The sequence below is a fragment of the Punica granatum genome, chromosome 7 (assembly GCF_007655135.1).
Source record: "Punica granatum isolate Tunisia-2019 chromosome 7, ASM765513v2, whole genome shotgun sequence".
Classification (NCBI taxonomy): Eukaryota; Viridiplantae; Streptophyta; class Magnoliopsida; order Myrtales; family Lythraceae; genus Punica; species Punica granatum.
The window spans coordinates 28359309-28381841 of record NC_045133.1 but is presented as its reverse complement, the minus strand read 5'-3'; the positions used below and the strand labels follow the sequence as shown (position 1 = coordinate 28381841).

The 22533-nt window shown below is 40.3% G+C and overlaps 6 protein-coding genes across 11 annotated transcripts; 2 read left to right on the top strand and 4 right to left on the bottom strand.

Moving 5' to 3' along the window:
- Positions 1–306: 306 nt before the first annotated feature.
- Positions 307–3487, top strand: LOC116215211 (cytochrome P450 CYP72A219-like). Of its 2 annotated transcripts, none has more exons than XM_031550836.1 (5): positions 307–789; positions 1544–1827; positions 1926–2170; positions 2282–2672; positions 2763–3487. In XM_031550836.1, exons 1-5 carry the CDS (start codon positions 510–512, stop codon positions 3186–3188), a joined length of 1626 nt encoding a protein of 541 aa, XP_031406696.1. In that variant the 5' UTR covers positions 307–509; the 3' UTR covers positions 3189–3487. The 2 variants fall into 2 exon arrangements, with proteins under 2 accessions (XP_031406696.1, XP_031406697.1); XM_031550837.1 differs by having other exon boundaries at positions 311–789; positions 1610–1827.
- A 1193-nt stretch (positions 3488–4680) lies between these two features.
- LOC116215221 (glucan endo-1,3-beta-glucosidase-like) lies at positions 4681–6429 on the bottom strand. The gene is made up of 4 exons (XM_031550856.1): positions 6159–6429; positions 5555–5583; positions 5179–5413; positions 4681–5017 (listed from the first exon to the last, which is right to left on the bottom strand). The coding sequence occupies exons 1-4, from the start codon at positions 6220–6222 to the stop codon at positions 4992–4994; spliced, it is 354 nt and encodes a 117-aa protein (XP_031406716.1). The 5' UTR covers positions 6223–6429; the 3' UTR covers positions 4681–4991.
- A 560-nt stretch (positions 6430–6989) lies between these two features.
- LOC116215218 (fatty-acid-binding protein 3, chloroplastic) lies at positions 6990–9074 on the top strand. Of its 2 annotated transcripts, none has more exons than XM_031550852.1 (5): positions 6990–7315; positions 7917–8018; positions 8217–8372; positions 8460–8674; positions 8774–9074. In XM_031550852.1, the coding sequence occupies exons 1-5, from the start codon at positions 7096–7098 to the stop codon at positions 8930–8932; spliced, it is 852 nt and encodes a 283-aa protein (XP_031406712.1). In that variant the 5' UTR covers positions 6990–7095; the 3' UTR covers positions 8933–9074. The 2 variants fall into 2 exon arrangements, with proteins under 2 accessions (XP_031406712.1, XP_031406713.1); XM_031550853.1 differs by lacking the exon at positions 6990–7315 and adding an exon at positions 7322–7503.
- A 6-nt stretch (positions 9075–9080) lies between these two features.
- LOC116215215 (receptor-like serine/threonine-protein kinase At1g78530) lies at positions 9081–11147 on the bottom strand. 3 transcript variants are annotated; one of them, XM_031550844.1, is made up of 6 exons: positions 11021–11147; positions 10471–10619; positions 10031–10369; positions 9691–9945; positions 9476–9609; positions 9081–9350 (listed from the first exon to the last, which is right to left on the bottom strand). In XM_031550844.1, exons 2-6 carry the CDS (start codon positions 10607–10609, stop codon positions 9150–9152), a joined length of 1068 nt encoding a protein of 355 aa, XP_031406704.1. In that variant the 5' UTR covers positions 10610–10619; positions 11021–11147; the 3' UTR covers positions 9081–9149. The 3 variants fall into 3 exon arrangements, with proteins under 3 accessions (XP_031406704.1, XP_031406705.1, XP_031406703.1); XM_031550845.1 differs by lacking the exon at positions 11021–11147 and adding an exon at positions 10794–10928 and having other exon boundaries at positions 10103–10369; XM_031550843.1 differs by lacking the exon at positions 11021–11147 and adding an exon at positions 10794–10920.
- Positions 11148–11321: 174 nt separating this feature from the next.
- Positions 11322–13581, bottom strand: LOC116215214 (probable purine permease 11). Of its 2 annotated transcripts, XM_031550842.1 has the most exons (3): positions 13214–13581; positions 11985–13102; positions 11322–11457 (listed from the first exon to the last, which is right to left on the bottom strand). In XM_031550842.1, the coding sequence occupies exons 1-2, from the start codon at positions 13260–13262 to the stop codon at positions 12009–12011; spliced, it is 1143 nt and encodes a 380-aa protein (XP_031406702.1). In that variant the 5' UTR covers positions 13263–13581; the 3' UTR covers positions 11322–11457; positions 11985–12008. The 2 variants fall into 2 exon arrangements, with proteins under 2 accessions (XP_031406702.1, XP_031406701.1); XM_031550841.1 differs by lacking the exon at positions 11322–11457 and having other exon boundaries at positions 11894–13102.
- A 7-nt stretch (positions 13582–13588) lies between these two features.
- On the bottom strand, positions 13589–15184 carry LOC116215219 (peptide methionine sulfoxide reductase B1, chloroplastic). Its single transcript, XM_031550854.1, has 5 exons — positions 14903–15184; positions 14451–14547; positions 14264–14329; positions 13970–14167; positions 13589–13866 (listed from the first exon to the last, which is right to left on the bottom strand). The coding sequence occupies exons 1-5, from the start codon at positions 15099–15101 to the stop codon at positions 13839–13841; spliced, it is 588 nt and encodes a 195-aa protein (XP_031406714.1). The 5' UTR covers positions 15102–15184; the 3' UTR covers positions 13589–13838.
- Positions 15185–22533: the final 7349 nt, after the last annotated feature.

Here is a 22533-nt window from a genome sequence, read left to right as displayed (position 1 = left end):
AAAGTAAATGCAAATGCAGCAATACTCGTGCATTTCTTCTCACTGACTTTTTATCATTCACTACTAAATTCGGATGGCATCCTTAGTAGATTCGGTGCCTTGTCACACTTCGGTAGACAAATGAAGGATAATGCAGATAAGACTGATCCCATTATCTGAGCAGATCGCTCCCTTGAATATGGATAAAGCTATAGAAACAAAATGAATGGGGGCCCGCAAAGAAAAGCATGCAGAAACAGATAAATGGGCACCTGCAAATCAAATGACGTTTCATCAGATTATTACAAAAGAAAAAAAAAAAAAAAAAAAACTGAGGTGGTGTGTCTTTCCTAAGGCCACAGCCTTGCTTGAAGGCACTTCCTATGCCGATGCCTGCAGCCTCACTATAATATAAGTATATATATATCTATCTCCCTCGTTCTTCCCCACATAATTATTTTCCCCAACCCCACCAGAATTTCTCTTACCTATTCTCTTTTGAGACACGGAAACGGGGAGAAAAGAGGTAGATGGAAGCATCACTTCCGTCCTTCGGACTAGGACTCATGCTCCTCGTTCTAACACTGACATGGGCATGGAGGGTCCTGAACTGGGTGTGGCTTAGACCGAAGAAGCTCGAGAGGTTTCTGCGCCAACAAGGTCTCTCTGGGAATTCCTATAGGTTTTTGTTCGGGGACCTGAAAGAGACCTCGAGGATGTTCAAAGATGCGAGGTCAAGACCTATCGGCCCCTCCGATGACATCCTGCCTCGTGTTTTCCCTTTCGTCCTCCAATCAGTCAACACTCATGGTATGTTGATCATCTGTCAGTTCGGATGAATAGAGCAGTAGTCCAGTAGATTTGAACTTTTTGTGGATCCTTGAGGTATGCTTCAATGAATGTAGTTTGAACACTTCAAATGATGGATGCTTCCTGTGTTAACATCAAACTGTCCCGAATGAACTTTTGCTATATATCTCAGCACGGAACTGACACTAGAAACCGGAAGATCTTCAAATTTTCTCTGCCCATCATCAATTTTGAGAATTGAACTCATCAGAAATAACAGCAGTCATGAAAATTCTAGTCTCCTGAGGGGCCTGTTAAGAGTCATCTTTGCAGAATAATGAGCAAGGTTCGGATGGCTGTAGGCACTCCACTTTTGAATTTATACAAATCCAACCCTAGGGCCTCTCTCCGCCTCATTCTCTAAAAGTTCTGTAGTTTTGTTACATTAAAGAATGCATCAATGACTCTCGGCCTTGGGAGGCCATGTCGAGGCTAGTCTGTCCGCAATGATATTGATGGGTTTGTGCTTAGACTTGATTGAGGTGGTTGGTCAAGCCGTAGACGGTGAGCTGCATTTCGCAAGCCAAGTACCCTTGAATCTCCACACGGGCATAACGTTTCTTGTTTCATCTACCCTTTCTTATTTCTATCACTTCATTCACTTATTGGTACCTCCACACAAGATCAAACTATGCCACAAGCGAGAGAGGGGACATAATACATTTCAGTCCGTAATATGGAGAAGCTATATATAACCACTTCATGATATGTGCAGGGGTCATAATACTCTCAATTTCCAGAAAGTGCAGAAGCAAAGTATTCACTTTACAATTATGTACAGGCAAGGATTGCTTCACGTGGATTGGGCCAACTCCCAGAGTGATAATCATGAACCCTGAACACATCAAGGATGTTTTCGCCAAAATAGACGACTTTCAGAAACCCGCCTCGAACCCAGTGCTGAAGATGCTGGCCTATGGACTTGTAAGCTTCAACGGCGAGAAGTGGGCATTGCACAAGAAGATCATCAACCCCGCATTCCACCTAGAGAAACTCAAGGTCCACTTTAATGAAGCGATAAACATCTTCCTCTGTTGGATGAGTTGGGCCCCATTCCCAGAGGCATATTGATTTCCTCTCCATCTGTTTCATGGCAGCTCATGCTTCCCCTTTTCTATGCAAGCTGCACCGAAATGGTGAGAAGGTGGGAAAAGCTGGTGTCTGCTGGGGCATCACCCGAGCTCAATGTGTGGCCTGAGCTGCGATACTTGACCCGTGATGTGATTGCGCGAACAGCATTTGGGAGCAGCTATGAAGAAGGAAGAAGGATATTTGAACTTCAAGAGGAACAATCCGAGATCGTCATGAAACTTATCCTGACAGTCTACATCCCGGGTTGGAGGTAAAAAGAAACATTGCCTTCAGATTGAAATTGCAAGCATGTATTAGCTTTATTTATTATTAGATAGATGAGACATTACCATGCCACATATGCTTGTCCAAATTCCTGTAGGTTTGTTCCGACAAAAACGAATAGGAGAATGAAGCACATAACCAACGAAGTGAATTCTTTGCTCCTGGGGATGATCAGCAAACGTGAGAAAGCTATGCGGACAGGGGAGGCTAGGGCTGATGATTTATTAGGAATGATGCTTGAGTCAAACATGAAGGAGATCCAAGAACACAGAGGGAGTAAGAACAGGACAGGGATGAGCATAAAAGATGTGATCGAGGAGTGTAAGCTGTTTTATTTTGCAGGGCAAGAAACAACCTCAACCTTGCTCGTTTGGACAATGGTATTACTTAGCATTCACCCTGAGTGGCAAACCCGAGCAAGAGAGGAGGTTCTGCAGGTCTTTGGAAGGGAAAAACCAGAGTTTGATGGGCTGAGCCGCCTCAAGATTGTAAGCAGAGACAGAGCAACTACCCAAGTAAGTTGTTTCCCGGAAGAACTTTTAATTCACACGTTAAGAGGATCTTTTGCCTATCCACAGGTCACAATGATCTTGTACGAGGTACTGAGGCTATATCCACCAATAATCAGTCTCTCTCGTATAGTCCACGAGGAAACGAGACTTGGAAAACTAACCATCCCTGCCGGGGTGCAAGTGGGATTGCCCACCATACTCATCCACCAAGACAGAGAACTGTGGGGTGAAGATGCCAAGGAATTCAATCCAGAGAGGTTCGCGGAAGGACTCTCAAAGGCGACCAAGAACCAAGTCTCATTCTTCCCGTTCGGGTGGGGAGCAAGGATCTGCATCGGCCAAAATTTCGCGCTGATTGAAGCAAAGATGGCTATAGCAAAGATCCTGCAGCGATTCTCATTCGAGCTTTCGCCTACCTATGCTCATGCTCCTGCAACAATCGTCACTGTCCAACCTCAACATGGTGCTCAAGTCATTCTGAGACGAGCCTAGCTCAGTCGATCTATTCTTAAATACCGATGAAACAGAGATTTGCCCAAGTGCAGTCCCCTCCCATCCCACGTCCCGATTTCAATACTAAGGAATATGGTGAATTTATGTTATAGTTTTCTGGTTCTATATACTACACTTACCTTCCCTGTAATCTCTTACAATATTCTCTCTTTTCAAAAAATTGGCGCAACTTCTTCGGAGTTCTTTTGGTAGTGTTGAGCTGTATTCAACTTTTACTTTCTTTGTTTGTTCAGTTTGATATCTGTATTGAACCTGTTTTTTTTCTCTTTATGCCCAAAGAGAGTGTGCCTCATGCAACAAGGGCAAGCGCGCGCACATCTATATACGTAAGTGCTCAGCTGATGAGGAAGTTTCTGACAGTGATGAATTGAGACTTCAGTGATTACTTTTGCACTAAAGAATCTGCCAGTTCAAAAGTTTTGCAGCCAAAACCAAAAAGTTGTTCCTTCCAACCTGACCATACGACGAAAAAAAAAAAAAGAGAGACGGATTTAGTAGGCAATTTCCTAGCCCAAACCGAGAGAATATATATGTTCCATCGAATCAAAGACTCTTGCAACCAAAGAATGGACATAAATTTCGATGAGATTTAATTTGAAAAAATGAAAACTTTTTCAAGAGAGTACAAGCCCTCATCAGATTTCTAAGGGAAGAACTTGATTTGATGTGACAGGAATAGTTAAAAACATGGGAGTGGAGGTGGAACTGATAGATTTAGGGCAGTTCCCTGAGCTAAGGCATGATTGAAAACATGCGAGAAACCTTGAGGCTGCCCCTCTTAATAAATTTTAATCTCGGCCGGGTGAAATTGAGCTCTCACGCACGCACACTCGTTAAAGCGAGAACCCATTTGGAACGGCCATTAAAACCCAATACATCCATGCGGATCGAGACCCCCACGGGGCCATTGCGAGAGAAGAGAGACAGAGAGAGAAGAGAGAGAGAGTCAGAACTGTTTAGAACATCAGCTTTCTTGAGATAGATTTGTCTTGCGAAAGAAAAGACTGGATTTTTTAGATGTATAACACCGTTGCGATTGCAAGAGACGAGAAAGGTCTGCTTGCAGGGATGCATGCAACCAGGGCGTTACCTTGGTCTACGCCCGCAACGGAACGAGAACGCCAACGAATCGTGCGCCCTGTTCTCTCAAAGGCGATGACCAGAAACCCTAGCCGGAGCTTTCATTTTATAGAGAGAGACTAGAGGGAGAAAGAGCAGGGACCGATTTGAAACGGTGACGATGAGCTTTCCCGATTGAAATTAGCCCCAATATTTACGGTATTTATGTTTTCGTCCTTGTACTTCACAAAGTAATGGTTTTTCCCTTCATCACTTTCATCTTGTTCGTTTTAGCCATCCTCATCCGTGCACCATCATTCAGCAACGATGGATTTACATGGTGCATGTAGACTTCTACGCATACAAAAGCCTTTGGACTTTGGAGTTGGGCTCATTCAAGCTTTACGATCTATAGAATATGAGAATATGCTTTAGGTTGGAATTCTCGACTCATCGATTCCTTAAAGGAGGGGAGAACGTATGCTTGTTCGTGATGATGGAATGGAAGTCAACTACTTCTCCCTACGTACAAGGTCCATCTAAGCTACCAACATAAAGCAGAACTACTGCAAACTGCAATTACGGGAGTTAGTGGTGCCCAGAACACAATATAAAGCTTGTACAGAACGTGCAGGTCAATATGGTGAGTTAACTTTGTCCTCCTCCGGGTAAGACTGGCAGCACAGCATTATCTTCGCAATAACCGATACTAAGGACCGCCAGCTATGAGTAGATGCAGTTACCATAGCCTGCACTCCGTAGAAACATAGAGTTATAACCAGAAAAATGTTTAATTGGACTCGAAGTCAGCTTTTGCTAACTTGTGCATTTGGCCAAAACATCGGCAAATTTTTTAAGAGTACACAGTTGATCTTGTAGAAGCACAAGGACAGTGAGTTGCGTGACTTACTAGGATCAGTCATGACAGTAAGGCCTGAGCCCCTGAAATCGCAGTTCCAGTGGTTCCTTCCTTTGGACTGGTAGTAGAGGTTCATGGCAATGGAGGCATGGTTCACGAGATTGTCGGGATAGAAGCACGGGCAGCCCTTCTGAATAACTTTGCAGTCCACCTGAGAGCACGCATAGTTGATGTTTGCTAACAGTGTCGCTTGGTCAGATGACGGCTTTGCGACGCACCAAGTTTTCTGCAAGTTTGAGAATTGTTTTGTTGGCATCATCACTTCCACAGTCTAGTTAGTATTTCTTAATTGTGATCTACTGACTAATCAGCTCTCTTTCTTTCTTTCTTTCTTTTTTAAAGCCCTTGACAGGCTGATTATGATTACCTGCTTATTAGCAGAGGCCATAATTCCTCCTGAAAGTTTCAGATGGAGAAAAAAAGAGGTCAGAGGCTTTAAAGAACCAAGAAACGGGTAAATTTCTGCGACATGGACAAAGTAAAATGGGAACGAAAACATTACTAGGCTCCGGCCTCCTTGTCTACTGAAAAAGAAGAAAATTGGACAGAAAACTGCCCGCCCCACTTTGGGTTTACTCTTCTATCTCAAAGAAGGGCATGTGAAACATGTCATGTAATTCAACTGCATGGCTTGTTTCAGAGGCTAAAAATCTACAACTTGTGGCTCTATATATGGCTCAAGAGCTCATCTCTGCGGCGGAGTCCAATATCTTGCAATTGACAGAGAAGCGGTTAAAATCGGAGAACTGGGTAAAAATGAGAACTTTGCCTGGATCTGACATGCCAATTTGCATAAAAATTCAATGTAGTTAGGCTGCAATTTACGAGATCTAGCTAGTGAGTGCTGAAGCTAGACCACCTACATTCTCTTTGCATGCAGAATTAAGTAAAAAGCAAAAGGGGGACACTAAACTTAAGCTGGGATCATTTCGACCGGTAGCTGCTGAATTTCAAAGAGAAGAATGGTGTACCTAAAGCGAAGGGCATAATCAGGAGCAGAGAAAGAGGGACAGCAGCTGCTGCTCCTTTAGCCATTGATGGGACTTGATCTCAAGCTGGGCCTGCTTTTATGAAACGATAATGTTAATGATGAAGAAGATCAGATGATACAGAGGGGGAGAGAGAGATTGTGAACTGTGACTATGAGACTGTGAACTGCGAGGACTGAAAAGGTCTGGGCTTTCTATTAGTAGTAAAGGCAAAGGTTTGGTGTAAGGTAACGGCTACATTTGATTCAGAGTCCTCTTCTCTCCTCCTCTGGACATTCAATTCAATTCAACCGTTGAGAGGAGAGACAAGGGGACGGGGTAGATAAAGGCGCCTAATACTTACTATGCGACAGCAAACGTGTGATGTTTGGGCGGGCGGGCGGGCTTCTACAATTTTATTATCAGAATTTCTTGCTGTGCGGCCAGGCGGATTCGTTCTTGCAAAATCTATATTGTCATTTCATTCCCGCGATAAGGAGAAGTTTCATCGTACCAAACCAGAGTACCAAATCAAAATTGATTACTGGGTCTCGTGGAATGGTCAGCGCCATTGCAATTCAATGGTTACTTTTTATGAATTCAAAACAGTTTCATTCAACCAAACTGGGCCGATAAAAGGCCCAGTGCTAACGTAACGTACGTGATCGAGTTCAACTGTTGCTTTCGGCCTTTCTTTCGCATTTGCATCTTATCCGGCAATGAGCAAACGTGGCTGAATTCAATTGGTCGGGAGCGGTCTACTCGGCAGCTGGACGGTAGGGGGTGGGGGGGCAGCTGTGAATGCATGTTTTTTGTCTGTACGTATTCTGGGATCAGACAGGAACTTATTATGGAATTGAAGGTCTGAGTAATTTCTCGAAGTAATCGAAAGTTTTGAACTTTGGGATTTGGAAAGTGAAAAATCTCAAGCAAGAACAAAATGCAGGGAGTGGGAGTGGGAGCTGGAGCTTCTTCAGGGGCAGCATCACTGCATCTGTCATCACCCATTTCTTCTTCAAGAATCAACAATCTCAGCATTCGTTTCCAATTCCACAACGGACGGCAATTTTTTTTAAGCCGCCGCCGCTCCATTTCTCCTCTGTCCATTGTCCTGCCACTGCCAGCTCAGTTCACTGTGACTGTCAGGGCTGCTTCTTCAGGTAAGTTTCGGTTAACTTAATTTCCCACTGCATGCACACCTGACCTGACACAAATGCTAGTACTGTAGAAAGAAACAAAAACTTCAGCTTTGTAATTAAGGAACTTCCATTCTCGTCGTCCAAGATGTTATGTGCTCTAGACAGCAGACAGTGAAGATACATGAAGTTGAGGCCACACAAGTTGCAAGGTTAAACATGACAACTGTTGCATCAGTTTTTTCTTGTAATGTTCGAAGTAGAAGCAATTCTTAATCACCGAAGATTCTGCAATCATTTATGAGGTGGTATTGAACCGCTTGAGGTCGTTCTTGAATGAACCTTTTTAGTGGCACAATTATGTGGTTGAAAATATATTTCCATCTCATTTTGCGCCGAGAAGTTGGAAAAATCATAAACGCAGTAAGTCTATACGGTCTCTCGCATGATCACAGATATGTTGGCATGTTTAAGTACATGGGATGCAGAATCATTGGGGTAGCTCTTATCTTGGATAAAGATGTCTATCTCTTGATCAAACCGTTGAAATTTGCATCTTCTATCCTATGGTTTAGCCGTGAAACTTAACGATCTCAAGTCACATTTATCCTTATCATCCATGCAGTTGGAAGCCAACAGTATGCAGAGGAACCAGCAACTAAAGTGAAGTTCTCAACATCCTTAACATTAGCGGGTTGCTCGAGTCCATTATCATTGATTGGAACTGGTGCGTTTGCTTCTGCCTTGCATCGGATATGTGAAAAACTCTCGAAAGAACTTCACTTCTGCTAGATATGTGAGATATAAATATTCCTCAACTTCTGCTTAGATATGCGAGACATAATTTTGTTATCACTTATGACTATAAAATTGAAGTTTGTATTCATGTTCGTGAAATTAAATTTTACGCCTCGGAATATCCCAGGATACAGGGAGAAAGTTTTTGCAATCATCGGCGTGAAGGTCTACGCTGCAGGATTTTACATGAATCCATCATTATCTGCTAAGTTAGATTCTTGGAAAGGGAAATCAGCATCCAGTATTCACGGAGATGGATCCTTGTTTAGCTCCATTTTTCAAGGTAATAGGTGAAAATTCAACTGTTCGAGAGAGGGTAGAATATGTAGTTGACATTCAGAGCATAACACGGCCTAATAATGCGTTGCAGTTTCTCTAGAGAAATCGTTGCAGATCGTTCTTGTCAGAGATGTCGATGGTAAAACATTTTGGGATGCTTTAGATGAAGCCATCTCTCCGAGAATCAAAACACTCACTTTTGTTGATGAGTCTGCTCTCTCCACTTTCCGTGACATTTTTCAAGGACGGCCTCTTAACAAAGGAACCTCCATATTCTTGACTTGGTTGGACAAATCTAAAATGCTTGTAAGTACTTAACATAAAACACAGCCAATACCTTGCTTTTAGCTTCGCAAACTAAATCAGTGGCAATGATTTATGTGAGCAACTGAAAACTGTTTGCAGGTTTCTGTTTCATCTGATGGACTACCGTCTGAAGTGGATGCTGAAATTGAGTCAGAGAATGTGACCTCGGCTCTTTTTGATGTGTTCCTCGGAGATCCTCCGGTTTCTCCCTCCCTGAAAGCTTCTGTTGTTGTTGGTCTAGTAAAGATCCTAAACTAGTTCCCTATACTCAGATTTGTTCGTTATCGGTTTAATTATCAATTTGGCATGTTTTAGCTTCAGCTGTCTCGATAATATTTTGCTTTTTTGGCTTTAACCATCTCAAGTCTGTGGTTTGTCAAATAAAGAAAGAATTGAAGCATGGGGCTCGAAAAAGATGATAATGAAATAGAATTGATAAGTAGCTTTCCTCGAGTAAATAGACTATAGCACGACATTAATATCCATTTACAAACTTCTCCGGCTTTTTCTGCTCAAGCATCTTGACAACCTCAGCCATTGTGGGCCTTCTTGAGGGTTCAGGTTCGAGGCACATCAATGCGATACCAAACATATTGTTAATCTCATCGACTGGACAACATTCCAAGCTGCTGTCGAGTACATATTCTTCTCTTTTGTCTTCCACAACTGATTTCACCTATCTCACATCAAAACGAAGCCACTACTGCTTGTAAGTATCACCAGATAACAGTTAAGCTTCATAAAATGTATAGCGTATCGTTAAACCAAATATGCATCTGGAGAACAATATAAATAGATTACCCATGTAACAAGCTTGGTCCCCTCCTCCAAAAAAGTTTCATCCATTGGCTTTTTGCCTGTCAGAAGTTCGAGCAGAACAACTCCAAAGCTGTAAACATCTCCTTTTGCTGTCGCTCTCCCTGTATCAAAGTACTCTGCAAAAGCACCTATTTTACTATCTGCAGATTGACTAGCTCTTAGATTGCATATGTGCATTATTTGTTGGGTGGCCTTACCAGGTGCTAAGTAGCCAAAAGTTCCTGCTACGAAAGTTGAGACATGAGTCTTGTCCGGCTCCATCAGCGTGGCGAGTCCAAAATCAGAAACCCGGGCATTCATGTTCTGATCCAACAGTATGTTGCTCGACTTTATGTCCCTGTGAATTATGTGTGGGATGCAATCGTCGTGGAGATAGGATATTCCTCTCGCAGCTCCAACTGCTATCTTATACCTTGCAGGCCAGTCAAGGAGCTTCTTATTCATCGATTTGCCTGCGATGTGATAATGTTTGACTCTAAGGGAGAAAAACAAGAACGTGCTTAAATCACTTAACAGCAAAACATGTAGCGTTCATACGATGAAGAACTGCATCTAAGCTTCCATTAGGCATGAGGTCGTATATAAGGAGATTGTGACGCGGGGCTGTACAATATCCATGGAGGGTAACAATGTTCCGGTGCTTTATATCACCCATAGTCTCCAATTCTCTCTCGAATCCTCTGTCCCTGTCTGAAGACCCCTTGTTGAGCCTTTTAACAGCAAAAGCCATGGATTCATTTATCACCAGCTTATAAACTGTCCCATATCCTCCTGAGCCGATGACATCCTTGTTACTCAGCTTCAGCGTCTTCTTCATGAACGACTCCGATGTGAAGGACTGCATCATTGAGTTCCTGAACATCACCATCTTCCCTCCTACAGTGAACAACACAGCAGCTAGCTATATCAGTAACATCTGGCAGTAATTTGTGAGAACCTGAGGTATGTTTGTTTGAACCGGTCTCTGAAGAGATTACCCGACAAGCCGTCTTCGTAAACTAGCTGTTGCTTTTGCCTCCATCTTTTGTAGCAAAAAAATGAGATGACGACCTTTGATGTAACAAAAGCAATGCAGCATACCGTGATATAGAACGCCAACTTAACAGCACTCTCCATTGATTTACCTCTGCAGAATTAGATTCAAGGAGCAAACAAGTATAACAACATGATTGCAGCTGTCTTCTTTCAAAGGAGAAGTGTGGAAAGGAAGAGACGGAAAAATGGAGAACTGGTTGGTGAGATGTGGTGCGGCGGAAGGGATCAGTTGAAAATTGGACAACATAAACATGGCTACTGTAACCTGAGCTTTATTAAAGCCTCTCTCCTGTCCGTCCACTTTTTTGACATCTGATGATCATTTTCCTGACAAGGTCCTCGTGAGTACAGTCTGCCCTGCCATTTTCTTGATTCATGTGGGAACTCTCTTATCCATTTTTTTGTAGAAATATAAGAAAGCAAAAAAAAAAAAAAAAAAAAAAAGAAAGGGGACTGACAGTTCCCAGTTTTGTGGGGGTTGCATCCTCTTACCTGACTCATTTTCTGTCAAAAATCCGAGCTTGGGATGTATATAGACTTCCGATTGAAGCATAGTCAAATCGAGATTCACATTGAAAATTCACAGTTTAGAATAATATTACGGAATTCTTCATGTAATCGCGGGCAGCACCGATATCACAAAAGGCAGATAGGTAATGTATTTGGCACGACATGATCATCTGGAGTAACTGCAGGAGTTGGAATTTATGAGGCCAGCATACGGAAGTAAATTCTGACATTTTCCGCCATGTACTTAAACAGTACAGGATGCGAGAATTATGAGGAGCGTGTGGACCCAGCACAGCTGGGACGTGATTTGTGATCTCACCTACAAAGTTGGCCTATTGAATCACCACAAAAATGTCTACCATGGATTTTTGGAGCCATTCTTGTTGGTAAGGTTAGATGAAATACGTCAAGCGTCCCACCTGTCAGGAACAGAATTAAACAGAATTAAAGTCTTAGCTGAATCCCGCTTAACTCCACTCCACTTATGTTTAATTCATCAACACAATTATTACAATTTTTCTTTTCCTTCAATTTTTTCGTCTTAACTACCATTCAATTTGATTTTTTAACTACCATTCAATTTGATTTTTTAGACTAAATTCTCATGAATATTCATTACTCTCTTTTTTTTCACTTTTTCTCTTAATTTAACAATACAATCACTATACTTCCAATTAAATACATATATATATATATATATATATATATATACATGTTTGAATGGAGTGACTCCACTTTTTACCCTAAAACAAAGCCTAAAGTCTTAGCTGGCTATTCAAATTCTGATGTGTGTATTTTCGGGATTAGCTACGAGTCCATAAACCATTAAAGTTCAACAGGGCAAACGATGAAGGAACCTAACGAAAGCAGGATGATGAATGAATTCTTCATGGCTACAACAGCTCAATACATATTTCATAATCCCAGACAGATTCAGAATACATACGGATAGTCCATCCATGCGTACATGCTAAGAACTGCCTAGCTCTTCACTTTCTTCTGCTTGGGAATTCATGTCATCGAGATATTGCTGATAGATGTAAGAAGAGCATCCCATCGCAGCCAAAAACATTGCGACTATCTTCTCCCAGGTCATACTTTCACCGTAGAAGAGAACACCAGCAACAGGTGCAAGAGGCAGCGTCAACATACTGATCACGTTAGAGAAGAGAGAAGAAACTAAGAAGATGAGCCCCACGACTCCCACCGAGCTAACCTGCCAAGCTAAAGCCGAACCTACCAGACCCAGCACATAAACTGTCTTCCCTTCCTTGAACCCTTCCATTTCATTCTTCAGACCCCACGCTTCACCGCTTGCAAACAAACCTACCACGCAAACGCAGGAAGCAACGAGCGACGTGTAAATTTGCATGTCAAGAACCACCGAGAATGTCTCCCTCTTGATTAGTTTCTCAAATGAGATCTGCATCAGAGAGAGCAATAGTGCATAAGCTGCCGATGCAAGCACCGTGCAGATGAACCCGATAACGTGCTTTTCCTTCGAGTACTTCTTTGAGTCCGTAGAGCCGACAGGCTGCACTACCACTAAAGAGGCCGAGAGGGTGAGCAGAACTACTGAGTTGCATATTAGAAGGGTGAGTTTCTGTGCATTGATGAAGAACGAGAGTGTAGTGCTGAACACCAACTGAGTTGCAGTGAGAAGAGAGTAAGTCGACATCGGGAGGTATAGAAGGCCTAGAGAGTAGAGCATATTGTCCCCTGCCAGAAGAATACCGAGGACAATATACATCACAACGACAGCAAAGACCGAAGGGTCAGAGGAGTAAGTGGTGATGGCGGTCTTCAAAGATTTTGTAGAAGGAAAGAGCACGAGAGGGATTAAAAGGATTGGGAATCCAGCAGTTTGAACAAGAGCAGCCATCCAATTACTCTTCCCGCCTTTCTCATAGTAGAGCTTCCCCAAGGTGACTGCCGCTGCTTGCCCAATTAAGAGGAATGCGATGTTCAGAGCCACCAGGGACCACCATGTCCATCCCTTGACTGCAAGGAGTTGGGGAAGGTCATCTGAATCGTTCACCGGAATAAATTCTTCAGTCTCCATAGCTGCACCAGTATCACAAAAGCACATGTTGGTGAAGATGAATATTAAGAACAGATAGAGAAGACACACTGATATATATATATATATATATATAGAGAGAGAGAGAGAGAGACCTAACACAGAGTTCTGCAGAGGTCCAGTATCATGTTCCCCTTCACCCATCCCTCATTCACAGGTGAATCCAAGAAGAACTTTCATATGCTATCTTCTGATTGGGCTCTGATGTCTTTATATGCTCCATTTGCTCCCGATCAAGAGATACATCGAGGAAAACCCCCTGCTTTGTTTCTGTTCCAAAGAGAAATGGATACTTGTGCTTGGATTTCTTCGCCAGAACCGGCAAAGCAGTTTAATGCATATCTCAATCTTACAAGTATAGCACAGAGCTATACTTTCATTTGTCTGAAAGTCAACTGCACCAGTACGTAGATAGAGACAATAGGAGAATAATATAATACATCCACTAGACAATAATCAAATAACAGATGGAAACCTGACCAAGACATTTGATTGGAACCTATACAATGTAAAAAGAGCCACAAAAACCACAATATATTCACAGGACCTTTTTATTGTATGCGATTTTGCTTACACCCACATGGATTTGCGCATCACACACCCAGCAGAAAGATAACGTCCTAGTTCATCTTCACCAATTGATACAAGGTTCTACTGCCTTAACAAGGAATTAACACTGATCATCAGAACATCGCAACAGTCCTCACGGGGTGTTCTGTTCTATTTTGGTTTGAGCTTCAAGGAAGCACTGCAATATAGGAACAGTAAAGGCATAAGCAGCCAGCTAGTGAAGGAGGAGAAACCAGAGAAGAAGAAGAAGAAGAAGAAGGAAAAAGAGCACGGATATATACCTATTGATGCAATAACGTTTTCCAGTGGGGGGTGGACCATCATCAAAGACATGACCAAGATGAGCATCACAAGTTGCACAGAGAACTTCCTGACGGGGCATGAAGATAATAGAGAGGTCCAGCTTCGATTTCACATTGTCCCCAATGGGCTGATAGTAAGAGGGCCAACCCGTTCCACTGTCAAATTTGGTCGATGATCTGCATAAATGGGATTTCCACACCATTCTCAGTTACTGAAAAGTAAAACTCACTCGGATTATCAAAAGAAAAAATTGACAAAGAAGAAATACTCACTCGAACAATGGCGTGTCACAGCAAATGCAATGATATGTCCCCGGAGTTTTGGTGTTCCAGTACTCCCTGAAGAGGAAAGAAAAATCAGAGCAGAACATCTGTGCTGTATATTCAAAATATATCACAAACTTCCTGCCTAATAAGAACTTTACTTGTTGACTTCACAACCTCAAACAAGAAACCGTACCCGGTGAAAGCCCGTTCCGTGCCCTTTTGCCGAGTAACATAGTACTGCTCAGGTGTGAGCCGTTGCTTCAATTCCTCATCACTCACGGAAGAGTAGCCTGCGGTCCATGTGAACATGCATGTGCAGGGCGTGAACGAATTGAGCCTACTTGTCAGCTGCTTGGACTCGACTAGATAAATGCTCGAGACGAGCTTGGAAATACTCCTACTGAGCTTAAACGAGCTTACTTCAAATTGCAGATATGCCGCTCCTTCTTGAGCAAACCATATTTATATGTCTCATGAGCTAAAGTGAAACCATAGCTAGTGAACCAATTCTAACTTTTTATGCCGTATAAGTGAGATATATGTCATCAGAATTTATTACTAGACTAAGCTCACAAGCAACCTCGCGCTCAACATATATGCAGATAGATAGACGAGAGAGAGAGAGAGAGAGAGAGAGAGAGAGACCTTGAGAGCTGTCGGGTTTCTGGGAAGAAGCAGAAGAGCCCATTGCGCGGACGGAGACCGAGAGAGAAGATCTTCTGCGTCCCCTCAAAGGCAAAGCTTGAGAAGCTGAAGGAAGGATTTTGGATATGGGAAGTATCCCAAGACCACGGCCTTTCGAGGTAATGAATTGCGTCTGCAATGTCAGAGCATGAGAAGCCATGGCAGACCGACCTCTTCCTCTTCCTTGAGCTGGATGGACTTGGGGGAACAGTGATATGTCCGGTCCGGACGGACCGGAGCTCAGCTCGAAATTGTTTGTTAGAGAATAAAAAAGAAAAGGTTAGACTGCGGTCTTAACCATTGCAGAGGCGTGCATCGTAGATTTTGGAACCTCCGCAGTCCTTACTTTGACCAGCTGGACGCCAATGATGGGGATTTGGACGGTGGTGATTGGATGTTGACATTGCAGCTCTGATGGTGTAGGGAGCAGGAGAGGAGGATACGAGCCGTATTGGAGAGAGAGGTTCTGTCTTTGCCACGTTGCGGTTCGGTTCCTCTATCATCAAGCGGACGGGGCACGTCCCATTCCACCACTTCATTCTACAAGTTCGTGCCATTCTAACCAATAGGAGCTGCCTGTCACTGACTGATGCCTCACCGATATGTCATGATATATAACTGGAAAAGGAGATGCCTCCAGCGGTGGACCTGGAGCCAAGGCCCCGCCCAGCATTGGCCCAATTTTTGACTCCGCCTTTATTTTTTTCGGTTGATCAATTTTGACTTCTTTTAATTTTTGCAGTTATAAAAATTATAAAGGATATTGCTCTTACAATTCTAAAAGTCAAGTATTTTAATTTATTTTATCCCAAGGTGATGACTGCGTAAGTACTTTTTATGTCGATTCTTAAGCAAAAACAGTATTTAGTGATCAGTTCCCATTGAAACAGGATCCACACAAGGAAAAACACTTGCCATTCGTTGGTTATTGGGGCCATCCCAAAAACATCCGGGTGGAATTGTGGCTTTCAACAATTCCAAAATCATAGTTTGATTGATTTTAACGATTAAAAATGTGATTTTCTCCAACAAATTAATAAGTGCTTATAAAAACTGTCTTTATTTATTTTTTATTTTAAATATTGATTTTGATTTTATTAATATTTTTACTTATTCTAAAATCAAAATTTATTTTTCAACAATTATATCTTAGCACATCACTCTCAATTCAAGCCGTGTGTTGTCCGATATTTGAACTTGTATTATTCTCTTTTCGAAAGTTAAAATTGTTTATTATTCAACCAATACCTTATCACTGCTAATTTTATTTATCTTCATCCATGTTACGTCCTCCTATTATTATTATTTATTATTATACTCCTAAAAATGCTGTCTTCCTTCGGCACATTACTTTTCCCTTCCATTCCACTCCAACGGATAAGACAACGCCAATATGAGTTGGTCGATGGCGAATCTATGCCAAATTCCTAATGGGCTCTCGGAATTATTTGTGAAGGGAAAAAAAAAAAAAAAAGCCTGCCCGTGCACTGCTTCACGGCATCATTGGTTGTTGTGGCCTTTTTGCGACTTACAATATCTCACATCGAACTATGCTGTACCTGACCTGAACAAGCATGCTTTGATGGTGGCAAAATATTAGCTTGTTTGTGCGACGTTGGTAAATTTTATTTTATTTTTATTCTTTTTGAATATATATGACACGATCATTCATTGTAAGGAATAAAACAGAATGCATTAAATCATTATCGCTTATACTTTACCCGGTAAACCAATAAATCTAACATGAAGAAGTCATGTTTTCGGACAGATTGTTGTCAATAGTATTTTCGACTATAAAATGAATTCCAAAATATCAGGAAGAGATTATAATTGTTCTCTGAACTTTCCCCTCTCCTCTCTTTTTTTATTTTTTATTTTTTTTGCGTGGAAGAAAATGAATGAAAGTGATGATTCCACAAAAAAAAACAAAAAAGAAGAAGAAATTTCCCATCGGCCATTACCAAACAAAGAAAGTGTTCTTTATGTTGTCACGCACCACAATCTCAACCCCTCCCTCGATCACTTTCGTCGGCACTGTACGCAAACATTACATTATGCTCCCAAGTCCCAAATGGGACCAAAGTCTTTCTCCTCGCCACTCACAATCACAACCATCGCAAAGAATGCAATTATAATATTCTCTTATTTTGCCTTTTCCTGATAATCATGTGCATATATATGTGCGAGTGTGCGTGTATATATTATATGTGCATATTGTTACCACTGCTGCCGTCAAATGGAATGCTGTATGTCCCTCTCTCTCTCTCTCTCTCTATATATATATATATACACATGCTGACATGTAAGAAACCATATAAATCATGACACTTAAGAATGCAAGGGGATTCTTTGGGAGAGAGTCCTATTTCTTGATTTGTTAAAAGTAAATCTATATATATATATATATATATATATGATAATCGAGTGATATGATCCCCTAAACTGCATCCTTTATTTTAAAACTTTTAAAAGGTGGGGTACACTTTGAAAAATTTTAAAATTTTGAGTGGTTTTGTAATTTTAAAAAGTTAGAGTAGAGCTAAACGGAGTATAACTCTATTTCCAAATATAAATTTAGATTTGTTTTTATTTATTATTTGTCTTTATTTTTTAAATTTAAAAAAATTATTTTAAAATTTGAGCCACATTAGATAAATACTGACACATAATAAGTTACGTCAGCGTCGAACTAACGACGTCAAATACATAACGGAATGCACTATATCGAAATAATTTTAAAACTTAATATACGGATAAATTATCAACCTGTAACCTTTATGAAATTTTTTGGACAATCTGTGCAATTAACATTTCCGTCTTCGAATAATCCACCCATTTTATAATTCATGAGACCAAAATGACCCCGAGAACATTTATGTTAATGCCCCTAATTAATATCTCTAGACCCTCAACTCACTCTTTTAAATCTCATTTTCCTTCTTTATTTATTCGCTAAAACTTTCTTGTCCAAGATCCTCTCTCTACTCCATATTCCCGTTTAGATATATATATATATATATATATATATATAGATATTATTTCAAATAAAGTCTCAAATCTGTAACTAATAATAACAAGGAAAAAGGTGATCTTACTTAAAAAGTCTCAAATCCACATTGTCTAATTTTTAATTGCCTCCTAAAAATAGGGGGAAAAAGCAAAATTCTTATTTCAAAAAAATTATTTTACTATGCGCCCAAAAGAATTAGTTTATATAATATAATATCATGATAAATGTACAAACTAGAATTTTTTTTTAAAATAAGTACCAAAAAATTAGATTAAAAGGCCATAATACTTTTTTTTAATGATGACGAATCCTCCGACCCATCTCATTGGAGAAAAAAAAATGTACTACGAGATTCCAAATACCATTCCTTATTTATTTGATCATCTGCAAATAATCGTATAATATCCGAATGATATAAATAAATATATATATATATTGCTCCCAATTTATTAATGGTGCTTAGTTTTATGTATTGAATATATCTCTTACTCTTCACATCATGATAAGATTTGTGAAAGCAAAAATTCGCAAGTTATGTATAAGTTATGTATCAATAGTTCATGTATTTATCATCGGCTATTTTATTATGCTCAATTTACATGATTATAGTTCATTAACTATTTGGCTCACTTATTGCTTACTGGCACTGACATCTCTGATTATGAAACGGAACACTTCACGAAGGAGAATTTCTTGGGTATATTCATTGTCCTATATATCTTCTGCTAATTAGATCTCATGCCTTTTTTTTTCTAAATAATAATATCGGCGGTACCAATAATATGGGTTGTTTCAAATAATTCATCATACGTTCTTTTTAAATAAGATCTCAGATTTGAGTATTGTAAATCATTAACAGAACTTTACTAATTAGTGTGGACAGACTAAACTCGAAGCTAAATTAGTAAATAATCAGAACTCATTGCATTCTTGGATATGTGCTAGATGGTACACACAAAAGAAAATTTTAATGTTGCTATAAGACAATAGACACGCAAATGGAAGGTTTATCGTGGAATTATAGAAGTAACTGCATTCCAAAAAAAAAAAGCAAGAAGAAGAAGTAACCAGTGAGAGATGAGAGATGATGTTTGAGGAGAGACCTGTGGGTTAATTTGGTCAGACAAAGAGTGGAAGTACAAGTAACGTTAGGTGTAATAAATGAACTTGCAATAAAAGGAGTTCTCAAGATCAAGAAGCAACAGAATTTTAGCCAAAGAAAAAACAAGAAAGCGACAGGAACCTTCCCAAATCCCCCCCGGGATTGCAGCATTCGAACCTCCTCATATACGTAACAAAATAGAGTTTTAGGTGTATAGATCGATCAAATAAATTATTACACATATCGAATAGAATATATAAATATAACAAGCTAGATACATATAAATAAGCTCTTCCTTTTTTTCTCAAGCACTTAAATGGATCATTCATTAATCCAAAACAAAAACAGATATAGGGTAAAATGTTCGATCAGAGATTACAAGAACAGAACTAACGGTTTATCCAATGGACAAACTATAAAGGAAAATCATAAAAACATCAGAGATGATCAAATATAATTGTATTTTACTATCTTGAAACCGTGAGCTCTGATCACTATCTCCTAACAAAAATTTCATCGTGGACCCCGATAGTATCAGGAATGAGAACATCATAAATCCACGATGAAATTTCACTCCATAATGAAGTGGGGTAGTCAATGTGTCTCGGGCCAATATCCGAGCGCAAGATCCCGCCAACAATCGCAACCAATAAACATAATCAGTCTACCAAATCCCTAAGTAATCAAACCAACAAAGCTTAAGGCCCCTTGATCAGTTTAGACTAGTGATTACAACAACTCAATCCCTACGTAATGAAACCAAGGAAGCTCAAGGCCCCTTGATCAGTTCAAACCAACGATCACGACAAGGGAGCTGAGACCTGAAAGACCGACGGGTAAATTATAAAGGAAAATCATAAAAACATCAAAGATGATCAAATACAATTGCAGTTTACTATCTTGAAACCGTGAGCTCCGATCACTACCTACTAACGAAAATTTTATCGTGGACCTCAATAGTAATCTGGAATGAGAACATCTTAAATCCACAATGAAATTTCATTCCATAATGAAGTGGGGTAGCTAGGTGTCTCGGGCCAGTATCCAAACACAAAATCCCACAAACAATCGCTACCAATAGACATAATCATTCTACCAAATCCCTAATTAATCAAACCAAGGAAGCCTGACGCCCATTGATTAGTTCGGACTAGCAATTACAACAACCCAATCCCTAAGTAATGAAACCAAGGAAGCCTAAGGCCTCTTGATCGGTTCAAACCAACAAATCATGACAGGGAAGCTGAGACCTAAAAGACCAACGGGCAAATTATAAAGGCAAATCATAAAAATATCAAAGAGGATCAAATACAATTGCAGTTTACTATCTTGAAATCGTGAGCTCCGATCACTACCTACTAACAAAAATTTCATAGTGGATCCCGATAGTAATATGCAATGAGAACATTCTAAATCCACGATGAAATTGTTGGGAATTGGTGTATGCCCTAGAGGCAATCTATCATCAGTTCTGTAATATGACATGTATTTCATTATATTACGAGGCATATTTGTTATTGTGTAGATTGCGTTAAATATGATTTTATACAATAATGTCCTTGGAATAGTATGTTCAATAGGCATCAAGTGTGACTTGATTGTGAGATCCTATAATTACCGAACATTATTCCTAAATGTCCATAGTCAAAGTATTATCGTTAATTAGGACAACGATAATACGGTTAGACTAGTGTGGGTGTTGATTGATGACCAAGTCTCACAGGTCATGGATATGGAGATATCAAATCACATCACATGTATACATTAAGAGTAATGTGTATTGGACTGATCCACCATGAGATTGCTACATGGGTTGTTACGTGACTGTCATTAGCATATCTCAAAGTGACTATAATGTAATGGTCATTTGACTTGAGGTCACCATAGATTCCTACATGTAATGTCATATACTTTGATACTGTCAAACGCCACTGTAACAGGATGGTTATAAAGACAGTTATTGGGTATACCACAGAGTATGGAGAGGAATGTAAGTGATCAAGATAGGATTTGTCCCTCCTACGAAACGGGAGCGATATCTCACGGCCACTTGGTGGTTAAGTCTAAAAGTGTATGCATACCCAAATGAGTCGATATAATGATATCGAGCTCATTTGTTCTGATAGACTTACCCGGTAAACCAAAAAAAAGAGATATTGAGCCATACAAGGATGTTATCGACCATGCCTTGGGCTCAATAGAGATATAGAAGACAAAGGGATTATATTACACGGTAACGGAGGTCACAAGGTTCGTCGAGAAATTGACTTTCCGATTACTTGAGTAACAGTGATGCATTGCTAGATGCCACTCACTGTTTGTAATATTGAAATAGAGATTTTGATATTACTGTCAACGTAATTGGGAACCTACAGGGTCACACACTACGACTAAATTGAAGAGATATCTTGAAACAAATAAAATCGTCTAATAGAGATTAGATGATTTATGGTGCGACCGATTAATCGGATATTTAATGAAATTAAATTTATTGATTAATTAGACTCGATTTATTAGATTAAATGGACCTAATTGATGCACGATCAATATGGTGACACATGGCCTTTACGTGAATAGACATGTGTATGGACACATGTAATGTGGAAACCCAATTTGGGTTAGTCCCACATCGGCCAGGGACTTGAATTGTCCCCCCCATATTGCTTATAAAAAGGGGGGCAATGTGCATATATAGATATATCAGCAGAGACATATATATATGTGTGTGCTGCATATATATTTGCTAATATATATATATATACACGTAGTGTATGCATGTGTGTGCATATAAGTATATATATATATATATATAATTTGAGTTGAATTGTTCAACTCAAATAAGGTCCATTAGTCTAATAAATTTCGGGTGTCGCATCGGGGTGTTTCTTTCGAGTGTTGGTCGCTAGCACCGCCGATCTCGAAAACTCGTCGACAAAGTCAGTGTGGATACCAGTAGAGGCGTCACGCGTGGGACGCTCGGTCGACAACTTTAAATATTCCAGGTACGCTTTTATTTACTCTTACTCTTCTAGTAGGTCTTGGAATTAGTTTCACGGGTAGGAAATTTTGAATTTCTGTTCCTTTTTCGCTTCCGTTGCGCCCCGTGAAACTAGCAGAAATTTCATTTCATAATGAAATGGGGTAGTCAGGTGTCTCGAGCTGGTATCCGAGCGCAAGATCCTACCAACAATCGTAACCAATAGACATAATCAGTCTACCAAATCCCTAAGTAATCAAACCAAGGAAGCCTAAGGCCCCTTGATCAGTTTAAACCAGCGATTACAATAGCCTAGTCCCTAAGTGATGAAACCAAGGAAGCTCAAAGCCCCTTGATCGGTTCAAACCAACGATCACAACAGGGGAGCTGAGACTTGAAAGACCAACATAAAGAGGCAAGCCACAAAGTTGGTTTTGAAGTTGGGAAGTCAGAATAACGGACCGGTAGTGTGATCGAGTTTCGAGGTGGGCGAGAATACTATC

Excerpts from the sequence above, each read along its gene's own strand:
- LOC116215215 (XM_031550843.1), bottom strand. The coding sequence starts at position 10,840 with ATGTCAAAAAAGTGGACGGACAGGAGAGAGGCTTTAATAAAGCTCAG. Across the intron at positions 10,620-10,793 it reads GAGGCTTTAATAAAGCTCAG|AGGTAAATCAATGGAGAGTG; the intron begins GTTACAGTAGCC and ends CTAATTCTGCAG. Across the intron at positions 9,946-10,030 it reads CTTAGATGCAGTTCTTCATC|GCAAATCGATGAATAAGAAG; the intron begins GTATGAACGCTA and ends ATCACATCGCAG.
- LOC116215211 (XM_031550836.1), top strand. The coding sequence starts at position 510 with ATGGAAGCATCACTTCCGTCCTTCGGACTAGGACTCATGCTCCTCGTT. Across the intron at positions 2,171-2,281 it reads GTCTACATCCCGGGTTGGAG|GTTTGTTCCGACAAAAACGA; the intron begins GTAAAAAGAAAC and ends AAATTCCTGTAG. Across the intron at positions 2,673-2,762 it reads GGCTGAGCCGCCTCAAGATT|GTCACAATGATCTTGTACGA; the intron begins GTAAGCAGAGAC and ends GCCTATCCACAG.
- LOC116215221 (XM_031550856.1), bottom strand. The coding sequence starts at position 6,222 with ATGGCTAAAGGAGCAGCAGCTGCTGTCCCTCTTTCTCTGCTCCTGATT. Across the intron at positions 5,414-5,554 it reads TGGCCTCTGCTAATAAGCAG|AAAACTTGGTGCGTCGCAAA; the intron begins GTAATCATAATC and ends TCAAACTTGCAG. Across the intron at positions 5,018-5,178 it reads TACTGTCATGACTGATCCTA|GCTATGGTAACTGCATCTAC; the intron begins GTAAGTCACGCA and ends TACGGAGTGCAG.
- LOC116215218 (XM_031550852.1), top strand. The coding sequence starts at position 7,096 with ATGCAGGGAGTGGGAGTGGGAGCTGGAGCTTCTTCAGGGGCAGCATCA. Across the intron at positions 8,019-8,216 it reads ATTATCATTGATTGGAACTG|GATACAGGGAGAAAGTTTTT; the intron begins GTGCGTTTGCTT and ends GGAATATCCCAG. Across the intron at positions 8,675-8,773 it reads TGGACAAATCTAAAATGCTT|GTTTCTGTTTCATCTGATGG; the intron begins GTAAGTACTTAA and ends AACTGTTTGCAG.
- LOC116215219 (XM_031550854.1), bottom strand. The coding sequence starts at position 15,101 with ATGGCTTCTCATGCTCTGACATTGCAGACGCAATTCATTACCTCGAAA. Across the intron at positions 14,330-14,450 it reads ACGGAACGGGCTTTCACCGG|GGAGTACTGGAACACCAAAA; the intron begins GTACGGTTTCTT and ends TTTCCTCTTCAG. Across the intron at positions 14,168-14,263 it reads TGTGACACGCCATTGTTCGA|ATCATCGACCAAATTTGACA; the intron begins GTGAGTATTTCT and ends CCATTTATGCAG.
- LOC116215214 (XM_031550842.1), bottom strand. The coding sequence starts at position 13,262 with ATGGGTGAAGGGGAACATGATACTGGACCTCTGCAGAACTCTGTGTTA. Across the intron at positions 13,103-13,213 it reads TCTGCAGAACTCTGTGTTAG|CTATGGAGACTGAAGAATTT; the intron begins GTCTCTCTCTCT and ends ATACTGGTGCAG.